Source organism: Bombina bombina, chromosome 6 (assembly GCF_027579735.1).
Source record: "Bombina bombina isolate aBomBom1 chromosome 6, aBomBom1.pri, whole genome shotgun sequence".
In the NCBI taxonomy this organism is placed as follows: Eukaryota; Metazoa; Chordata; class Amphibia; order Anura; family Bombinatoridae; genus Bombina; species Bombina bombina.
The window spans coordinates 211,677,043-211,689,662 of NC_069504.1; the positions used below are offsets into that span (position 1 = coordinate 211,677,043).

A 12,620-nucleotide genomic window follows, 5' to 3' on the forward strand; every position below is an offset into this window, starting at 1 on the left:
TACACTTATAACATTTACTCATGTGTGACTGGTGAATTTGGTGTATCTGGTTTGCTGCTAAGGTGCTGTTCCGTCACTTTTCATGAAAAAGTGTTTTACAGGCCGGAACGGGTATTGGAACGTGGTTTCTGTGGATGGTTTGTGGGTGATTACACTTATTACATTTAGTCACATGTGACTTGTGAATTTGGTGTATTTGGTTTTCTGGGAAGGTGCTGTTCCGGGCTGTTATGTTTGGTTCCGGACACTATTTTGGTAGTTAAAGGGTTAATTAATTATTATATCACAAATATTCTTGTTCCTAAAATTGTTCTCAAGAGTCTCTAATACATCCCATTATATTTTAAATCAATTTCCTTCATAAAAGGCCTGTTCCGGCCTGTTCCGTTTCGTTCCGGCTTTTACACCGTTCCCTAATATTGCCCTAATTTTCACTGGACATTCTTCATTAGCTGTAATACCTGTAAACTGGACAGCCAAATGAAAATGACTGTACAGTGCAAATTATGTCACATATTGGTCCCCTTTAAGGTCACTAAATTCAGAAAAGTAGCAATTAAACATTAACATATTTTTGTATGGAAAAACCCTCAAATTGAAAGATGTTTAATCTAAGTGAATTTAGCAGGGAATGCATATTCATGCTCAACTCATATGGAAGGAATAATGAGGACAACTCCCTTAGCTTTGTTTTCCAAAACAAGTAAACAATTTTACTAGGAAATAGGAGTATACTTTAAAAATAAAAGGGATTGTCACATATTGGTCCCCTTTAAGGTATATTTTCTTAAATTGTAAGAATAATGAAAACTATTTTTTAGTAGAAAGAAGTCCAATAAACAGCTGTCACTCTCTGGATTTTCCAAAGGGGTTTATTTTGCACAAAACAAACAAGTAGCGTTTCTGGGATCTCACCCCTTCATCAGACTAAGAGGCCGATTTATCAAGTGTCGGGCAGACATGTACTGATGTAGCGGATCAAGTTCGCCCGACATCGATAAATGCCGACAGCATACGCTGTTGGCATTTGACATTGCACAAGCATTTCCATTCTTAAGACCGCTGCTTCTTAACTTTTGTTTCCGGCGAGCCAAACTGCTGCATTCGCAGCATGATAATTTGGCCCCTAAATCCAGAGTGTGGCAGCTGTTTATTGGACTTAAGTTTATGATTTTGCTTGCCCCTGCTTTGTAACTGATATTAATCCAATGCAAACCTGCTCTTGTTATGATCATGTGATCAGAAGTCATAAAATGTGTTTTTTTTTTTTTTACTTATTAAAAAATATGAAAAATATGTGTGATTTTATATATATATATATATATATATATATATATATATATATATATATATATATATATATATATATATATATATATATATATATATTCGTAGCAGCCAGGGTGCTAGTAAAAACACTATATGTAGAAACAAAATAACTTGCACTCACTGGACTTTTTAGTGTTAAATTTTACTTTATCAAATATGTGACCTCAGACAGCAAGTGAATAAAAAAAACAGTGAATATATACACTTTAAACAAACAAAACCCCTCCCCCTAATTAGAGCAAAAAAAACACCAAACTAGTTGCTACGGTGACCTATGAGTCACAATGTAAACATCATAGTACTATTACCAATAATACATGTTTAAATGAGCCATCCCGGCCCCTAATTTACAAGTGACTAAACGTGATACATAAAAGGACTGTGCTAACAATGCATACTAGTGTGGAACACATACAGCCCAAAACGAAGTTCTACAGCAACCTTAATAAAGAATTGTATCATACTCATGTTAGCATAAAGCAAACGCAGAAATAAAGACTTACATAGTGAGATGAGCACTGTCAGATGTGTGTATGTATGTATGTGTATATATATATATATATATATATATAAATAAAAATGTGTGTGTGTGTCATATATATATTTATTTTCTCTTACAGAATCCTGTTGTTACTTGAAGATATTTTTACGTCAATAAGAATTATTTCAAAAGTAAGTTCAAGAATTTAGAATTTTGCTACTTTTTCTTGGTTTAGTTACTGATTCTTTGATCGTGTTTGACACCTTTTAACTAATTTTTTATTTCTGGTTTTTAAAGGATATAAAAGTGCAAAAAGAGAATTCTCTAAATTAGAGCATTGTATTATTGCATGTATATTACTAGGTGTTAAACCCTTTCAAAGGGATTAAACTAATTGTTAAAGTTAGCTCCAGACCAGCAATACTCTAGTTGGAGCTTGTTGGACGCATCTGGCAATATAGAGACAAATGTGTTTAGCCACCTATCACTAGCTAGTTCCCAGTAGCGAAGGATATGTACATATTATTTTTCAACAAAGGATACCAAACGAACAAAGTAATTATTAAAATAGAAATTAACTTAAGTGTCTTAAAATTGCATGCTGAATCGTGCAAGTTTAATTTTGACTTTCCTATTTATTTATTTTTAACTTTGTTTTTGATTATTTTTTTTTTAAATATTTTTATACACCCACTTTTCCCTAAAGTTTTAAGCGAAATTTTCCTAGTCTAGGCAGCTACTAACAATAATATTTATTTGTAATCCTTGTAATTCACATTTCACCAATCTAGTGGACTTCAGGAAGGATGATATGTGGGTTGATGGTAGATACGAGTATGAGCGACTTCCTAGACATCGTCTTCCCCCCCGTGAGATGCCTCCTGATGTAAGCTCTAATGTTTGGCAAATATATTTGTTTTTCATTTTTCTTTTGGAGTGATTCCAGTTCATATCTTTCAAATGTTTTCTAGTCTTGCCAGTAGCTGATAGTACTTTTTATTCTTTCCTTATTCATTATAAAGTGTTAGGTAGATTGCTGTGATATAGCAAATAATATCTATGTTAATCCAGTTTTGCAAATAAAAAGAAAGGTGGAACGTAACTCAAATCAGTTAATTTTTAAATGCTAAGTTCTCATAGGGAGTACAACAACACCGTCAATTAATGCAATATTTATTGCTGCTAGTGAAACAAATACAATGTTTTGGATCTAACGATCCTTAATCATGTATACATTAAAACACAATTGTCCTTAAATATCCTATACTAAACTCCTCCTACTGTGATATCATACAGGTAATTAATTACCACCCACTAAATTTAACCCTTATCAATGCTGCTACAGAAAAATTGTATCCAAGTACAATGTAGCAATAAACATCTAATATAGAAACCACAAAACTGAAAATTTAAACATTTCTTGTTGATATTCCAAAAATGGCAATAGAGGCACATTTTATCTAATTATTCAGATTTGCATATGTAGGCAATTAGCCATTTAAATGTGCAGTTACAGAAATACAGATAGATCCCAATCCCTATTCATCCCCAGGGGGCCTTTCATTTCTAGGTGATATATCCAAAATGCCTCCCTCTGTTTTAGTTTTTTCTCCCTGTCACCACCCCTTCTCTCAATTTGAATATGTTCTATGATCTGATACCTGCGTTGATTTACCAAATGGCCATCTTCCTTAAAATCGGCTACTGGGGACTTAGAGTTTTCAGTCCTGATATTGGATTTGTGTTCTGTGATACAGTCACGGACCCTCCTAGTAGTTTCGCCTACATAGAATCTGGAACATGGGCATTTTAGAATATATATAACCTATTCTGTGTTCCAAGTCAAAAATCCTGAAATGGAATAATTTTTACCTGTTCTAGGGTGGAAAAAAGTTACCTTTAATAAGATTGTTGCAATTGCAACAACCCAGACATTGGAAGCAGCCATTTCTGTTAGGGCCTAGAAAGGTTTGTCTTGATGTTTTTTCAGTCCCTATATCTGATTTAATAATTTGGTCTCTCAGATTTCTAGCTCTTTTATATGCCGCCATGGGAGGTTTTTGAAATTCTAGTATATGTGGGTTACTCAGTTTTAATATATCCCAATGCTTGTTTATCAAATGCATTTTTTTGCCACTCTGTCTATTATATTAGGATACAAAAAGCAATCTGTCTTTACCTTTAATACCCTGTCGGTTGCTTCTCTCATTTGCTAATGGGTTTTCATATATTTGCAAAATGTGCAAAAGGTTTCATCCTGAATTAGATCATCTGGGTAACTTCTCTCTTTGATTAAATCTGCCATTTCATGTAATCTGGACTCCAATCTCTTTCTTAGTCATAATCCTACATACTCAAAATTGCCTCCTGGGTAAAGACTTTTTGAGGGGTGCAGGGTGAGCACTGTCATAACATAATAAATTATTACGATCTATACTTTTTTTTTAATAAATCTATTTGAATACCCTCATCATGCTTGTATACCCTGGTATCTAGGAAATTAATTTCCTCCTCACTGTACTCCAGAGTAAATTTTATATGGTCAGTAGCCTCATTTAACTGAGACACAAATTCCAATAGGGTTCCAACGTCGCCCAACCAGATACCAAAAATATCTTCAATGTAGCGCCACCAAAAAGTTCTTAAAAACAATTCATAAAAATATTGGCATAGGTTGGAACCCATAGCAGTACCTTTTAGCTGCAAGTAAAACTGATCCTGGAAGAGGAAGTAGCTCTGATACAAAATAATTTCCAAAAGTTGTACAAGTCACATCTGATTGCCCATATAGTTTGGATTGAATCAATATTTTATTAATAACCCCTAAACCGCTGGAGTGGGGAATTGAAGTGTATAAACTTGATACGTCCAAGCTATATAGGATACATTTTTCTGAGACATCTCTTTTCAACACTAACTAAATTTGTTTTTTCAGACAATTTTTTCAATTTTGTCCAAAAAATATATCAGAACCCGATGTCATATCTGTTGGTAAACGGTAGGGCCTCTCCCAGGATATCATTGCAAAGAGGTACAAGGCAGGGTTGCTCTCTTTCTCCTCTTCTTTTCAATATTGTTTTGGAACCTTTGGCAATTAAACTGCGAGAGGTCTTGCCGGGGATTCCCTTGGGTGGTCAAAATGTGAAAATACTGCTCTATGCCGATGATATTTTACTATTTTTGAATAAAACGGCAGTAACAATCCCGAAAGTGGTTTATACGATAAACCTATTTTTCACATTTGCGGGCTATAAAATCAATATGGAGAAGAGTGAATTGATGTGGCTTGGGCACCGGTGTATAGATCATCCCAATACACATTCCACAAAGTTAATGCAATTAAATATCTCAGGTTAGAGATCAATAGAAAACCGAAATTGTGGTATCGGGCAAATTGTGGGTCGCTTTTTCAGAAAATCCAAGAGGATCTCAAGCTATGGACTGCATTTCCTTTATCGCTTACAGCCTCTATTAACCTAATTAAAACTATAATTTTCCCTAAAATTCTCTATTATCTTTAAAATTTACCCCTTATGATCTTAAATAAGGATTTGAAGAATCTGTCTTCGTGGTTTTCGAAGTTTATATGGAAATCTAAAAAGCCGCAAATTTCGCTAAATAGGCTGTCTCAGAAATATACCGATGCAGGTTTGGCTCTACCAAGTATCAGATTATACAACTGGGCATCATTGATTAAAATTGCCATTGACTGGATTGCACAGTCTAATTTGGTCACCACATATGAGCTTGAATCATATATGATCAAACCGTGGTCCTTAAAAGCCCTTATACATTGTCCCCTGCATTCCTTACCTTTGAGGATATCTTCCCTTATCTCATTTAGGAATATAGTTGTGATTTGGCACAAGTTTTGTAAGCTTCTTAAAATTGATCCATCCTTTTCTTACCTTTCAGGGGGAACCCTTTATTTTTACCAGGATTAGACCAAAAATGTTTTCATGACTGGCAGGCTGGGGGGCTTGAATACTTGTATCAACTAGTTAATAATGATTTACAGATACTCCCATGAGAGACTATAAGGGAACAGTTTTCTCTACCCAGGTCAAATTGGTTTGCTTATTTTCAAATTCGACATTTTGTTACCGCCCCAAACTGGTATGCGACTAGGGGATGCGAGTGGTCCGAGGTTAAGATCTGTATCAAAAAATTAAACGTTGGTGATGCATCAATTTCTCTAATTTATGATGATATGTTGACCAAACAAGGCATACTGGAGGAGGATAAATTAATCAAATTCTGGCTACCTTATATTCCTTCTAAAGACCGTGAGAAAATATCGAATAGTCTTACGACAGTGGCCGGATATCCGGTGGCAGTGAGTTGGAAAGAATCCCATTTAAAATTATTAAATAATTATTATTCATCGCCAGCATTATTGGCTAAATATTTTCCTGATAAAATTTTCATGTGTGAACATTGTTCGTATATTCGGGCTGATCTCCTCCATATGTTATGGGCTTGTCCTAAAATCTCTCAATTATGGCAGAAGGTCCAATTCTGGTATAATAGAGTCTTCGAAAGTGCTATCTCCTTTTCCCTGGAAGATATAGTGTTACTCTTCCCAGATTCGAGAGGCTGTGTGAGATTGCGGACGCTAAACACAATTATATTAACAGTGAGAGATAATATTTTTTAAAAATGGATATCGAAGAGCCCTCCTAGTTTGTCACTAGTCTTGAGAGACATTCAAGCTCAGATTATCTTTGAATCCTTTCATCTACAGCAGGTATCTGAAAAAAGAATCAGAAAGTTCTTGGAAGGTTGGGCCCCGGTTATTAAGTCATATCCATTGTGTTTGCAGAGACAGATTTTATTGCCTTTTGTAGCCTCGGTAAGCTTTGCTGAGTTGGTTATACTTCAGGTATTTCCAGATACCTGGATAAGAAATAGTAGTGATATAGACTAAACTAGGTGAAGATTAGATAGGCTACATGATATACAGTTTTATATTCGATTCTGTGAGGGGGGTTCCCTTTAGTTTTTTTTTTGTTTTTTCTTCTTTTTTTTTCTCTCCCATGTTTTTTTTTGGTATATGTATATACTTGAAAATTAGCCACTATAATCTTGTGTTTATCGGATAAATGGATAAGGACAATATACATATGGAAATTTTTTTTTTTTTGATTTGCTTATGTATTAATTTAGACATTTTGTTTGTCCTGCGAGACATTGATTATGTTGAGTTTGTCATTTTCCTTTGTCTTGAGTGGCTAAGTTTAATAAAGATATTATAAAAAAAAAACAAACACATTTTTTTTTCCTAGTAGGCAGGTTCAAATCCCGTAATTTACCCAGAAATTCTCCTGTATCTTTAATAAAAGAATTGGATTTCTCTACAAAGGGTCTAATAGGGTCACTATTTTGTCTAGGTAAATGGCGGTATTTGAAAAGACAGACGTCACCTCAGAGACAATGGGGCGCTCAGGGGGTTCTCTTTTTGTTTTTGTGCACCTTTGGTAGTGTAAAAATGGGTGCCTTAGGGAATGAAACTGTTTATAACTTCTTCTGGAATAATCCCAACCTTATTGTCTCTGGAGGCATGTTTTAATCTCCTTTTGAATCTTGGACAGTGAATTTGTATTCAATGGCAAATATATATTTTGATCAGACAATTGCATTTTAATCTCTTTAACATAATAATCCCTATCCAAGACAATGACCGCCCCTCCCTTGTCCGCATCCTTTAACAATATCATTTTATTATTCTTTAGACTATTAACAGTTAATCTGTCTAGCTATTTCTCTGTTCTTACGTAATGTTTGCCTCATCACACTGGAATTTAGATCTTTTATTTTGTATCAGAACTACTTCCTCTTCCAGGATCAGTTTTACTTGCAGCTAAAAGGTACTGCTATGGGTTCCAACGTCACTCCAACCTATGCCAATATTTTTATGAATTGTTTTGAAGAACTTTTTGTTTATGAGAATTGTTTATTCAATCAATGTGGCGCCACCTGTTGGCGCTACATTGATGATATTTTTGGTATCTAGTTGGGCGATGTTGGAACCCTATTGGAATTTGTGTCTCAGTTAAATGAGGCTACTGACCATATAAAATTTACTCTGGAGTACAGTGAGGGGGAAATTAATTTCTTAGATACCAGGGTATACAAGGATGATGAGGGTATTGAAATAGATTTACACAAAAAAATTATAGATCGTAATAATTTATTGCGTTATGACAGTGCTCACCCTGCACCCCTCAAAAATTCTTTACCTAGGAGGCAATTTCTTCGAGTATGTAGGATAGTGACTAAGAAAGACAGATTGGAGTCCAGATTACATGAAATGGCAGATTTATTCAAAGAGAGGGGTTACCCAGATGATCTAATTCAGGATGAAACCAAGCACATTTTGAAAATATTTGAAAACCCATAAGCAAATGAGAGAAGCACCCGACAGGGTATTAAAGTTAAAGACAGATTGCTTTTTGTATCCCAATATAATAGACAGAGTGGCAAAAAATGCATTTGATAAATAAACATTGAAATATATTAAAACTGAGTAATCCACATAGACTAGAATTCCATGGTTGCATATAAAAGAGCCAGAAATCTGAGAGATCAACTGATTAAATCTGATATAGGGACTGAAAAAACATCAAGACAAAACCTTTCTATGGCTGCAACAACCTTATTAAAGGTAATAACTTTTTCCACCCTAGAACAGGTAAAAAAATATTCCATTTCAGGATTTTTGACTTGTAACACAGAATATGTTATATATATTATAAAATGGCCATGTTTCAGATTCTATGTAGAAGAAACTACTAGGAGGATCCGTGACCGTATCACGGAACACAAATCCAATATCAGGACTGAAAACTCTTAAGTCCCCACTCAGCCTGCCATTTTAAGGAAGCTGGCCATTTGGTAAATCAACTCAGGTATCGGATCATAGAACATATTCAAATTGAGAGAAGGGGTGGTGACAGGGAGAAAAAACTAAATCAGAGGGAGGGATTTTGGATAAATCATCTAGAAACAAAAGGGTATGAATAAGGATTGGGATCTATCTGTATTTCTGTAACTGCACATTTAAATTGCTAATTGCCTACATATGCAAATCTGAATAATTAGATAAAATGTGCCTCTATTGCCATTTTTGGAATATCAACAAGAAATTTTTAAATGTTTAAATTTTCAGTTTTGTGGTCTCTATATTTGTGTTTATTGCTACATTGTACTTGGATACATTTTTTCTGTACCAGCATTGATGAGGGTTAAGTTTAGTGGGTGATAATTAATTACCTGTATGATGTCACAGTAGGAGGAGTTTAGTATAGGATATTTAAGGACAATCATTGTGTTTTAATGTATACATGATTAAGGATCGTTTCGTTCCGAAATGTTGTTTTTGTTTCACTAGCTGCAATAAATATTGCATTAATTGACGGTGCTGCTGTACTCTTTTTTTTTTTTTGGATACTTGTTTCAGGCTTGCACTGTCAGCCTGTCAGCGTGCATGTTTTTTGCTACCCTGGTGCAATAGGTTCTTGGACTCTAAGTTTTCATAGGGGCCAGTAATTATGTGTTTCTACTACTAGTATTTATTGACATACATGCATTATAGTGATGCAATTGGTGTAAAGACATATGGGGGCCGATTTTATTAAAGTGCGAGCAGACATGATACGATGTAGCGTATCATGTCCGCCGCACATCGATAAATGCCGACAGGGGGTGTCAATCAGCCCGATCGTATAGGATCGGGCGGGTTGATGTCCGCAGCCTCAGAGCAGACAGACTACTTATGGAGCAGCGGTCAACATCATAACTGATGTTTCCGGTGAGCCTGAAGGCATAGCGCGAAAACAGGGGTTCGGCCCCATGGTCTGTATGCCCTGTACACATAACAAGCTGACATTGAAACTGCCTTTATTAGAAGCATTTTTTATGATATAAATGCATTGGGAAAAAGAAAAAAAAAAGCTTTTATTCAAAATTGAGATGCATTGATGTGTCTATAATCTTTAAAGCACAGTCTATGCATTGCTAGTCACCAAACACATGAGTTAAATTCTAAAACGTGGCATTTTGTGTTCCCTAAAAATTTATGTTAATCTGTTTATTACTTCATTTCCAAAGGATGATTATCACAGAGTGGTAAATATTGTGCAAAGAAGACCAGAAGAAGATGAGTATAATGCTTACGATGATTATGGTGACCCTGACTACAGAGACTATGAGCTACCACAAGGCTATGGTTCTGATCGAAGAAGAGGTACCCCATACAGAGGAGTAAGTACTTCAAGAAATTGGCGTCTGTGTTCATCTGTTGGTTTTTGTACGATCTTTCATTTAGGTTTTTATGATCATGATAATTGGACCTTTCTATCCTATTTGTAGTAAAATTTTTCTTTTAAATTTTTGGTTGACATTAAATGCAAAATGTACGTGTGTGTGATATATATATATATATATATATATATATATATATATATATATATATATCTCTCAAATAAAGACTGCACTTAATGGGTTTTCGTAATGTCACCATTATGAATTTTAAAGTTTATTTGCTGGGTTTTTTTGTTGGTTTTTTTTTTTTAATGAAATCCCAGTGAGTGCAACCTTTATTTTCTTTATATGCTAACATTTTTGATCTGGCACCCTAGTTGCTGACACTGATGAAGTGAGAGTTCAGATACCCTTCATTTGAAATATATGCACTTTACTCTCTTTGAATTTTAACGTGTATGTATTTGTGTGTGTTAATATTAGTATGTTAATATAAAAAGAACACCCACACTTAAAATCTGTATGTATCTATCTGTGTGTAATATAAGATAATTATATATATATATATATATATATATATATATTCCAGAAAGGTAGAAGCACTTCTGGTAACGGTGATGAGGCTAGCAGCCTATATAGCCCTAGGTGCACCTCAAAATAGTATACAATGTCCACTAGTTAGGAAGGCACTCACAGGGTCTTAATTACAGAAATCCATTTATTTGTTCTTCCTATATATTGGAATATATATATATATATTCACATATATACTGAGAGAGAGACTGCCCGTCCTTATTCTGTCTTCCCTTACTTTGCCATTGTTTTTTAAAACCTGTACTCCGCTGGTCAAGGGAGTTGTAGCTGTGACATGGGGCAGGTTTGTCATAGGTAAGTGGAGCTGCAGCTCTGTAAGATGGAGGTGGTCTCTGAGATTTGCTGCTCTTTTGACTGAAGATACTGTGACGGAATCTTGTGGTTGTCCTAACTACCTGCAAGCAAAGGGGTTAGGATTAGATGGTGCCATGGGGTTAAATGGTTTAGTGGTTAATGTCTGGAATGTTTACAGAGAAAAAACAGTAATTGTCCGAATGTGAAGCAAAGTTTCATTTTTTTTTCTTGTGTAGTGTTTTATTTTGTACAATATGTGCCAGATAACTAGTGGAGCGCTAACAGCTACACGCAAGCTATAAGGGGTTTTATTAAGTGTTAGGGAATATTCATCCATCTTTATAAATGCTTCTAAAGGACAAGCTCTCCTCCATAAATGAGCACTGCACAATCGCTTGACCATACTTATGCCGCTTTTCTAGTCTCAATACTGTCACAGTATAACCCAGCAGTTGACAAATACTGTAGGCTAGTGAGTCGCAAGAAAAAGCTGACCCATGCTTTTTTGGACCTTGTAAGTCTTTTGACTTCAGATATGCTGTTATATAAGTACAATGTGCCCTATAGCTGCAAATCCTAGTATAATAAATAGCAGGATCATTACTTTTTCATACCTTTTTAACCCGTTATTTTAAAGTCTGTGTTTTTCTTTAAACTTGCAGGATGATACAGGATACAGATGGCCTAGAGGAGGAGAGTCCCATATGAACCGTCATTCTGAATACAGGCAAGTTTAAAAATGCTTTACATTGAACCCTTGATATTGTTTGTATTGGATAGCCTAAAGGGATTTAATAGCTTAAAGGGACATGTAACCCAATTTTTTTTCTTTCATGATTTAGAAAGAGCAGGAATTTTAAACAACTTTTTAATTTACTTCTATTATCTAATTTGCTTCATTATCTTGATATTCTTTGCTGAAAAGCATATCAGTAGCTGCTGATTGGTGGCTGCACATAGATGCCTCGTGTGATTGGCTTACCGGTGTGTATTGCTGTTTCTTCAACAAAGGATATCTAAAGTCTGAAGCAAATTAGATAGAAGTAAATTGGAAAGCTTTTAAAAAATGTTTGGGTTTAGTGTTCCTTTAAGGGGATATATATAATGCAGTATGTTTCATTTTTGTAGTATAGAAAAACAGTAAGCCGTGGGATTTACTTAAAGGGACATGAAACCCCAAAAAAATGTATTTCATGATTCAGAGCATGCATTTTTAAACAACGGTCAATTTTACTTCTATTATCCCGTTTGCTTCATTCTCTTATTATCCTTTATTGAAGGAGCAGCAATGCACTACTGGGAACTAGCTCAATACATTGGTAAGCCAATGACAAGAGATTTATATGTGCGGCCACCAATCGGCAGCTAGTTCCCAGCTCCTGAGTCTACCTCAGAATACATAGAGAATTAAACAAATTAGATAATAGATGTAAATCGGAAAGCTATTAAAAAGTATATGCTTTATCTAAATCCTGAAATAAAAAAAAATGTTTCATGTTTCTTTAAAACCCTTTGAGTGCTAAGCACTTTTCCACCTGGGTGCTAAGCTGATCTAAGGTTTTTTTATTATTTTATTTATTTATTTATTTACAAAACCTTTCCAACGGTGGGTCTTGGGGGTCTGTAGCTGCTTAGATGCCTGAGTTACAGGCTTCTAAGC

The 12,620-nt window shown here is 34.9% G+C and overlaps 1 protein-coding gene across 1 annotated transcript in view; it reads left to right on the forward strand.

Moving 5' to 3' along the window:
• The window catches only part of PPHLN1 (periphilin 1), a 385,299-nt gene that overhangs the window by 3,687 nt on the left and 368,992 nt on the right, over positions 1–12,620 (forward strand). Inside the window, exons 2-5 of the mRNA XM_053716731.1 lie at positions 1,950–2,001; positions 2,602–2,696; positions 9,920–10,072; positions 11,623–11,691. Coding sequence (XP_053572706.1) covers position 2,001; positions 2,602–2,696; positions 9,920–10,072; positions 11,623–11,691 — 318 coding nt within the window. The 5' untranslated portion in view covers positions 1,950–2,000. The remainder of the gene's footprint in view (positions 1–1,949; positions 2,002–2,601; positions 2,697–9,919; positions 10,073–11,622; positions 11,692–12,620) is intronic.